Source organism: Trichoderma aggressivum (assembly GCF_033847375.1).
Source record: "Trichoderma aggressivum f. europaeum strain CBS 100526 chromosome Unknown scaffold_061, whole genome shotgun sequence".
Taxonomy (NCBI): Eukaryota; Fungi; Ascomycota; class Sordariomycetes; order Hypocreales; family Hypocreaceae; genus Trichoderma; species Trichoderma aggressivum.
Window position 1 is genome coordinate 175572 of NW_026946427.1, and position 10056 is coordinate 185627.

The window sequence follows — 10056 nt, forward strand, 5'->3', positions numbered from 1 at the left end:
ATGGGTCAATAATAGCACGGCCAACAGCCAATGAAGTCGAATTATAATCATCAATTCTGGAGCGTTCAAAGCGTGGCCCTACCGTAACTACTACTACCTGATATCTAGGAGCACATGCGTCATTTAGAAAGGGGAAATTCACTACCTTAGTATGGAAAGGCTATCTACTTGCTGCGAGCATGCTCTCATTGTCGACTGTATTGCCATGGTACAGCCAGCCACCACCACTCTCCCACAGTTACAGCCAATCCACCCATGGCCTCTTCAAAAACGCCGGTTTTCATGCCCCAGCTTACAATGAGACTCGCCTCAAATTCATCAAGAATCGGCCGCAAAGAGTTACAAACGTCTCTGATAGCCATGGGTCCTTTGGTGGCATAAGTAAAACAAATGGCTCCCAATATATCGGACCACCTCTTGCTGTCTTTCTCCCCCAAAAAGTCAATCCACTGAGGTATTTCCCCCTTCGAAGTCGTAGAGGGCAAATCTTCTTTCGTCACAGCTTGTAGCACGGCAATGCCATCGCTGTACTGGTACAGGTCTGTTGGAACAGCCTGAAGTCGGAAATGATAATAAGATTTAGGATACTTTCGACTCTCATAATTGCCCGGCTCGAACCCAAAGGGGATATTCGGTATGTTCAATGGAGCAAGTGTAATTCTTCCGGCGGCATTCAAGTTCGTTAGTGCCATCATAGAGCCGTCATTCAGAGTGTACGGTATCTCAAACGCCTCACCCGTACGGAATATGCTATCCATGCGTATTTTGAAAGCTGCTGCCTCTTCGTATTTTGAGCGTTGCGCCACCCTGCTCAACGTTGACAGATACCATTCGCTCAGCCTATATGGACGCCCTCCAAATGGCGTCTTTTTGCTCCTGCAAATGACCCTTTGAGCTGTAAGTTCATCGATGGCTTCCTTAAGTAGTACCGAGCCTTGTTCTGTGCCTTCCCCTGACAAAGTGAGAAATTTTTCTTTAATCTTTCGCACAGAGTATTTCGCTTCGCCGGTGCAGCAAAGTGACTTGATCCATGACCTTGCAATATCTGCATTCGCGGCCTCGGCATTATCATCAATACAATCAAAGGCTCGATTGACTGGAAGTGCACCGGGTTCTGATGTGACCGCCTCAAACCTGGAAAAAATCGACGATTGAGCATGGAAGTATCTCTCACACCAATCTTCCTCGCTAGATCTGTTGGCTTTGAGTAAGAATCGGTGGGCAAGAAGGGCTCTTGTCCGCGGGATTTGATAGCCTTCCTGGCGAGAGATCCTAGTCGCCCATTTAATAAGGATTTGCCAATCATATTCAATCGGATTTTCAAAGTCTAGCATAGGGAGTTCAAGGCTTTCAAAAGCTTCGATCAGCCGTTCTTGAACATCTCGGGTAAATTTTTTTATATGAGGCCCCTGCTCCTTACATGCGGCTGCCCAGAATTTACGCAAGCCAGCCAGCCGCATGTTCGGGAAGATATGAAGTAAAAGGCCCCAATCGATGGCTTTATCTGCACCTCCAAGCAAGACTCGGACGACGACAAAGGCGGCCATGAGGTCTCCTTGGCTTGCCAACTGGCCGTCCTCTATCTCCAGTGCCCCCGGTTCGTCTATCCTGTGTGTTTCCCTTGAGGATATTGAGGTAAGTGGGCGAGTTATCAGAGCCACCCTTTTGATCCTTGATTGTGCCATGTCGCCAGCATTCAGGGGACGCCTTGAATATCTTAGGACTGAAGCATCCAAGCTGAACTGGGAGTCTTCGTCATCGCTTGATGTCAAGGCGTCTGATTCGTGCAAAATCCGGTCAACAGATTGGGGATTTAATGGCCCCTGGCGCTGCCACTTTAGACTAGATAATGAAGTAGCACTTTCGAAACCAGCTGAAAGATTCACGAATAAATTGTATGGACCAGCAGCCAGTGGTGATGCGTTGATGAACTGCTCTCTTTGAGCTAGCTCTAGATCGAGACAATCGATTAACCCTTTCATGAATCCGTCGTAAGCAGCTTCGGTATTAAAAGCGTATGTTAGACTTCCAGTCTCATTCTCGGATATACGTTTGTCAAGGCCTTGGACCATATCAGCCCAACGAAACCACTCTGCATCAGGCATCCAGCCACATAATGTGAAGCTAGAGCTGGTGCTTTTTTCCTCAAAAAAATGCAATTCGAGATATGGCCAGTTTCCATCCTTAGCCGAAATTTGCATAGATTCGGTCATAGTAACCTTTACGGCGACAGCGGTGGATGAGTCTTCGAATGTAGCATTCGTATCAGAAAATCGGAGGGGCCGTGCTATTCCTTGTGGCATTCCGTGATCGTTAATAGACCAATCGTCATCTAGGAATACGTTCGGTGCCAAGAATTGTATCTTTGCTTCATGAGTCGGATGAACCATGCTGCGGTTGTTTTGACTTGAGGCCTCAGCATTGTCGGACGGCCAGCTGGTTGCAGCCCATCTCACTTGATACTTGTCGTGGGGTGCAGTGGAAAGAGATGCGATATCTGGACTATTTGAACCGGCATGAGCGAATTTCCTTCGCTTGTTTGGAGTGGTTATGTCGCTCATCATCCCGTGGCGCCTCTTGGCTGAGGCTTGAGCAGCATACACTGGAGCGTCCAGCTGTGCAACTTCACCAGCAAGAATACGACGTCCTCGGCGGTTCTCCTTCCTCTCTCCATATTCAACATCATTGCCCGAAGACCGAAACGGCGTGGGTATGAAGAGCCGGGGGTGCTGTTGCTTAATACTCTCCACAACATTCAGCGCTTCCGCAGAGAAGGCATCAAGATGCGGCAACGTAATGATCTGGCATTTGGAGAAGAGTCCACTATGATCTTGAAAGCCATGCCAATGCTCTAGGACTGACTTGGCTTTGATCATTCGATTTAGAGCCACCTGGTAGTCTTTCGTTTTCGGTACTGGTTTCTCGGGATGTCTAGTATTCCATACGGTGGTGAGAGCATGCCAAAGAGAATGCCCTCCGGGAAGGACGCCATCTCGTTGGGCGAGCATATCCATCAGAAGTGCAGAGATTTGGTCAGTAACCTCATTTCTGAGAGGCTTCTTCTTTGAAACCCCACTTGCCGTATTGCCAGACACGGGCCCATTTGATGGCTCGCTGGTAGCCGTTCTCACCTCTGTCTTGTCTGTGCCATATGCTGGGGACGTAGTCTCATAATCAGGTTTACATGTTTTCTCGGCATTCTCCGAAACATCTATCTCTCTGACAAGGGGGGTGAAGCTTGAATGCTGTCTAGGCTGGTTCAAGTCAGGTCCGGTAACTGAAAGGGTCTCCAATTGGTTGGTATTAGATTTTCGATTTTTTAAGCCAAGCATCTGATTTGATTGCCTCATATCCACCCGTAGAATAGCAACCTGCTCCTGTGGAAGAGACGAAAGACTCAAAGCGTTTCTATGGTCTGGATTGGATTGGGCATTGAAAAGTTGACTGAAACTAAAAATCTCTTTTGGGCGACGGAGACCAGTTGGTGATGTCGTATAATGTGAATATTTACCAACTCTGAGTCTCGTTTCTGCTGGTGACAGCCTGAATCTCGAGGTCTCTACGTCGTCATCTTCTTGTTCCTTTTCTGCACCTTCTTTCTGTTCAGTTGGTTTACCCATGTCCACCCGACGTGAAGCCCTTGTCAATGGGGCAGGAGCCGCATGGGGGATCTCGGCCGGCTTGGTTGCACTCGTTGAACGAGGGGCAGACTTAATCTCTCTGCGGAATCCATCGACATTAGACGGGCTATAAGATGGGTTACAAGAAGTTTGAGACTTTTCGAGATGATATTTCAGGCCGATATCATTCTTCCAAGTCCTGCCACACTTGTCACACTTCCACCCTTTGCGTTTGACTGTGTCGTTGGTAAAAGATTCAGCCTGCCCCCTGTTACTAAGGCGGCTTAATCCTCGGCCACGCCCTCGGCCCCGTCCACGACCTATAGATCGAGGGGATTCCATAGGCATTCGTAAATTAGGTGATGACGATGTATTTATGACTTCAGATAGATCGCCAGCGAGGATGTCCGGCGCTGCTTCTGCTGTTGCTGGCTCGGATTCAATGAGATCGGTTTCTTGACTAGCTACCTGCGGTTCAGGAGGCGGGTTCATGAGCTCTTCTAGAGCATCTTGTGGTGCTTTTAACTTGATGATCATTGAGTCTCTCGCATCAGTGTCATCTTCATTTGCGAGATCGACACCTGGATGGCTGCTATGCGATGCCTTTTGTAGACTGTTTTGATCACTATTCTGATCAACCTGATGCTCTGCTCTAATCTTCCGAGGCCTGCCTCTCTGTCTCCTTTGAGATAAGTTAGCCTGACTGAGATTAGCTAACTTTGAACTTCCAATGGAATATAATTCTTGTGAGAACCCGTATGATAGGTGTGAGTCGGTTCGTCCCTCGTGATCCTCCTGTTGGACACTGGTTGGCAAAGTATCTGGCGACTGAAGCCCCCAAAGCGAAGCCTGTGGAAGAGACGGCAGCGAGTATTTATATGATGCAACTTTTCCAGCTCTCGAGTGCTCACTCCTCACTTGAAGATGCTGTAGCTGAGCCGGCTGGATATTTGGCGTGGAAATACATGTCGTTAAGGAGGATAAAAAACGTGTAAAAGATACACCTAGCGTAAGCCCATACACATCCGGATTCGTCAAACCTGCCTCGCCGCACGCCATTATGCTTTTTGTAATAGTAGCAGCCAAGGGTTGATCTGATGACCACGTTGGAGCGACCTCTAGACATTTTGAAGAGGCTGTTTGATTGAAAAGGGAGTCGGTAACGTCTTGGCTATCTTGGCTATAGAGTTCGCTGGACCTAGCAAGCTTGCCGGCCCGCTTTCCAGTTGCGAGGAATATAGACCAATCTTTGGGTGTCAGATCACGATTGAACTGAACACAGTCATTGAAAACTTTGTTGTTCAATTTTGCAGCAACATAACGGATCGCATCTCGCGCATTCAGAAATCGGCAGACTTTGGAAACCACTTTCATTTGCCACCGCATGCCAAGAACACCCAACTTCGATTTCAAATCTTGCATGCGTAAAACACCCCATTCCTTACAGATTGCCATTATAGTGGTTGCTAATGCTGTGTAATCGACAGACTCCCCAGTCCATCTCGTGTGCCAAGGAACAGCTTCGAGGTTAATGGCAAGGACCTGGCGGGAAAGATTCATCTCGGCTTCCGGTTCCGCGGCTGCGCTCCTGTCTTTTGGCAATGGAGGAGCAAACAATTTGAGCCACATTTTGCTTGTTTTTGTTCCCCGAACAAGAGTCGTTCGCTTGGTGATATACCCTTTCTTGACTAGTGCATCCGTTCGCTTTGGTACTGAGCGTTTGTCTTGGTCAACCAGGCGACCAAGGTCACCTTGCAATATCCCCTGTGCCTTCGTTGAGGCGATGCCAAGAAGCAAAAGCCATTCGGAACGAGGGACGCGCTTATAATCTATCGCATGTCCAGTGATAGCCTCCCACATTATCTCCGGAGAAGCGTATATTCGAATGACATTGTGCTCGCCACGCCCCAAGGCAGTAGATACAATGGCTTGCTGCGCCCGCCCATTGCGGTTGGCAGAATCTACCTCCGGGCGAGTATTCCGACCCTTGCTGGGCTTTTCCAATGCCAACACCTCTGAGAACGTTAAGTGGTTGAAATTTCGGCGAGGCCCAATGGATATATCGGTCCGCCGGACAAGCCATTTCCAGATTGTAGCGACTGCATGATCCGAGAATTTCGATCCTGAATCCTGAAGATTGACATCTTGGTTGTTGTGGAAGGAAGCAGCACTGTCAGACAGGCAGAGTGCTAATTTGGCAGCATCGTTGAATTCCGAGATTGAGAGACCTATGTGGTAAGCATTAACAACCGTCATCCGATGAGTATTTAGCTATTTCAACGTGCTAGAACAAGATTCTTAATTTTGATGCCGAAGGCAAAAAAAAATGAAACGCAAGGGGGATCATACCCTGTTCACCGGCACATGAGATAACGAGCAATAGACGAGCGATTAGCCCTTCGAGTTCCAGTGCCATAATATATCATAGTATATCGAAGTACGCATGGTAAAAGGTCAATGAGCAAGGCTGAGACGGCAGGACCTTGTGTTATAGATAGGTTGTCACGACCCAGCTCTTATGGCTGTGACAAGGGACCTATAAGGTAGGCCGGACCGGATTAACTATAGACTAACAGGCTAATTAGGGCTGTCGCAGCTGTTAGATTGAAAAGCTAGGAACGCTAATTTTTTTAATAATTTATTATAAGAAAGGTAAAAAAAGCTAGCTTTTTACTATAATTTAGAATATATAATTAAATATATAAGTTTACTTTATATTATTTCTTAAAATACTTAAATAATTATATATTATTAATATAAAAGTAAAAATTATATTTATTATTAAGAGGTTTAGTAAAGCTATAATAGCTAAGTTAAAAAAATTATACTTTAGCCTTTAGTTTAAAATCTAATATTAATATATAACTTAACTTAATTAATTATAATTAATTAAGTTAAACTTAGAAAAATTTAAGTTATAAAGTATAATTATTAATTAAAATTTAAAATTAAACTTAAAATATATATAAAAAAGGCCTAAATAATAAAGTTTAAGTATTATATAATTAACTTTAAGCTTATAATTTATAATTTAATAATTAAATTAAATTAAATAAGTTATTATTTTATTTTATTAAATTATAAATAATAATAATAATTTTTAAAAAAAAATTATAAATATAATATTTTTAATAAAAAGTATTTAATAAAATAATATACTTTATATAACTCTCTTAAGTATAAAAAATAAATTACTTAAGAACTAAAATTAAAATAATTATTATTAAACTTTTATTTAGTAATTATTAATTAATAATAGCCTAGTTAATTTATATTTTTTTTATAATTAATTTAAGTTACTTTTTTTTACTTTATTTATTTTTTAAACTTTAGTAAACTTTTTTTATAATATTAATAATATTAAAATTATAAATCTTTATAATAATAATTATTATTTTAATAATAATTATTATTAGTTTTTTATTATTTTTAATTATTATAATTATTTATAACTTTAGTTAATTATTAACTTATTTTTAATTATTATAAAAATTTATTACTTTTATAATATATTATTTTATTAAGTAATTTTTTATATTATATATATAATTTATTTTTAAGAATTATTATTATTTTTTATAATTTAATAAAATAATTAACTTATTTAATTTAATTAAGTTATTAAACTATAATAATAATAATATTACTTTAAATAATTAATTAACTAATAATAACTATTTTTAATCCCTTTATATATTTCCTTATAGTAAAAAAAACCCTTTATAAAAAACCTATACTTATTACTAAAATAAAAACTTTTATATTTCTTTTTTATTACTAAAGTAATTTATACTTACTATAGTTTATAACTATAATAACTTAAATTTACTTTATTCTTAGCCCTTTAAGAAAAATTACTTATTAATTAAATAAGTAATATTAATTAGTTTATAGCTATTATAAACTATATTTAATACTTTATATTATTATAATAGCCTTTTACTATAAAAAGGCTTATTAATTTAACTTTTTAAATATACCCTAGGTAATACTAGCTTTTATATTAAATAATAGCTTTAGTTTAATATTATTAAGCTAGGTTTTTATTATTATATAAAATATAGCTTAATTATATATTAACTTTAGGTAGTAGTTATTAAGTTTAGCTTAAAAACTTAAATATTATAATATTTTAATTATTTAATAAATAAAATAATTAGTTTATTAATATAAAGTTTTTTAATTAAATTTAAATTAATTACTTTATAAATACTTAAGGAAATATTATAAAACCTTTAGGTATATATTATTATATTATAAAAGTAATTATTAAATTATAAATTATAAACTTAAAGCTTATATTATACTTAAATTTTATTAATTAAGCTTTTTTATATATTTTAACTTTAGTTTTAAATTTTAATTAATTATATTTCATAATTTAAATTTTTAAAATTTAACTTAATTAATTATATTTAATTAAGTTAACTTATAAATTAATTTTAAATTTTAAACTAAAAGCTAAAGTATAACTTTTTTTAATTTAGTTATTATAGCTTTATTAAACTTTTTAATAATAAATATAACTTTTATATATTATATACTTTATAAAGATTATATTTATTATTAAAAGGTTTAATAAAGCTATAATAATTAAATTAAAGAAAAACTATACCTTAGCCTTTAGTTTAAAATCCAGAATTAATTTATAGCTTAACTTAATTAACTATAGTTAACTAAGTTAAACCTTAAAAATTTAAGTTATAAAGTATAATTACTATATTAAGGTTTAAAACTAAACTTAAAATATATAAAAAAGCCTAAATAATAAAGTTTAAGTATAATATAACTAGCTTTAAGCCTATAATTTATAGTTTAATAACTTAATTAAACTAAATAAGCTATTATATTATTTTATTAGGTTATAAAAGGCAGTAATAATCCTATTTAAAAATAAATTATATATATAATACTTTTAAAATTAAAAAACTACTTAATAAAACTATATATTTACTTATTAAAAAAAATAACTATTATAAAAGCTCCTAAGTAATAGCTATAACTTAACCTTAACTTAAGTAAAATAACTAAGTAAATAGCTAAATTTATAATTAATAAAATTATAGATTTATAATTAAAAACTTTAAAAAAAAAAACTAAAGTTAAGTAAAGTAAAATATAAGTTAAACTAGCTAAAGGGTATTAAAAACCTTAAGCTAAGTAAAAGGATTAAGAAAATTATTAAAAAAGCTAATAAAGTAACTATATATAAAGGCTTTTTTATAATTAGTTTTTTTTAAGTAGTTTATTTTTTATACTTAAGAGAGATATATTTTATTAAGTAATAATATATTAAGAAAATATAATAAACTAAGTTTTTTAATTTAATTTATTAATTCTTAACTTTAGGTTTTAGAATTATATAAGTTAATAAAAAATTTTTTTTAATTATTATTTATTTTAGAATTTAAGTAATAAAATTATATTAAATTTAATTAAAAGTTTTTTTTTAAATTACTTAAATAAAGTTATATATATTATAAATAAATATTTAATAATATATACTTTTAATTAATTAATTAATTAAATTAATTATATATATATAATTATATAAATTTTATTTATTATTTTAGGCTATTTTATTAATTTCTTTAATAACTTTCTTAATTTTTTTACTTAACTTAAAGTTTTTAATATTTTTTAATTAAGTTAATTTATAAACTATTTTACTTAGCTTTAGTTTTTCCTTTTTTAAAGTTTTTAATTCTTAATTTATAATTTTATTAATTATAAATTTAATTATTTATATAATTATTTATTTACTTAATTATTTTATTATATATTTTAAGTTAAAGTTAAGTTATAATTAATACTTAGGGGCTTTTATAATAATTATTTCTTTTAATTAACTAAAGTATATAATTATATTACATAGTTTTTTATATTATATATATAATTTCTTTCCTAAGTATAAAAAATAAATTACTTAAAAAAATTAATTATAAAAACCTTTTATTACTTTTTTAGCTTTCTTAATAATTTTCTTAATTTCTTTTACTTAACTTAGGGTTTTTAATACTTTTTAGTTAATTTAACTTATATTTTACTTTATATAACTTTAGATTTTTTTTAAAGTTTTAAATTTTAAATTTATAATTTTATTAATTATAAATTTAATTATTTACTTAGTTATTTTATTATATATTTAAAATTAAAGTTAACTTATAATTATTATTTAAGAGTTTTTGTAATAATTATTTTTTAATAAATAATTAAAGTATATAATTTTATAAAGTAATTTTTTTAATTTTAAAAATATTATATATATATATTATTTTTAAAAATTATTATTATTTATTATAATTTAATAAAATAATTACTTTATTTAATTTAATTAAATTATTAAATTATAAATAATAAAATATAAAGTTAATTATATTATATTTAAACTTTATTATTTAAGTTTTTATTTATATTTTAAATATAATTTAGACTT

At 33.8% G+C, this 10056-nt stretch overlaps 1 protein-coding gene across 1 annotated transcript; it reads right to left on the minus strand.

The window, feature by feature from the left end:
- Nucleotides 1-185: 185 nt before the first annotated feature.
- Nucleotides 186-5876, minus strand: Triagg1_9945 (uncharacterized protein; the record flags this gene model as incomplete). The annotated part of the gene is made up of 1 exon (XM_062904958.1): nucleotides 186-5876. The coding sequence occupies one exon, from the start codon at nucleotides 5874-5876 to the stop codon at nucleotides 186-188; it is 5691 nt and encodes a 1896-aa protein (XP_062751165.1).
- Nucleotides 5877-10056: the final 4180 nt, after the last annotated feature.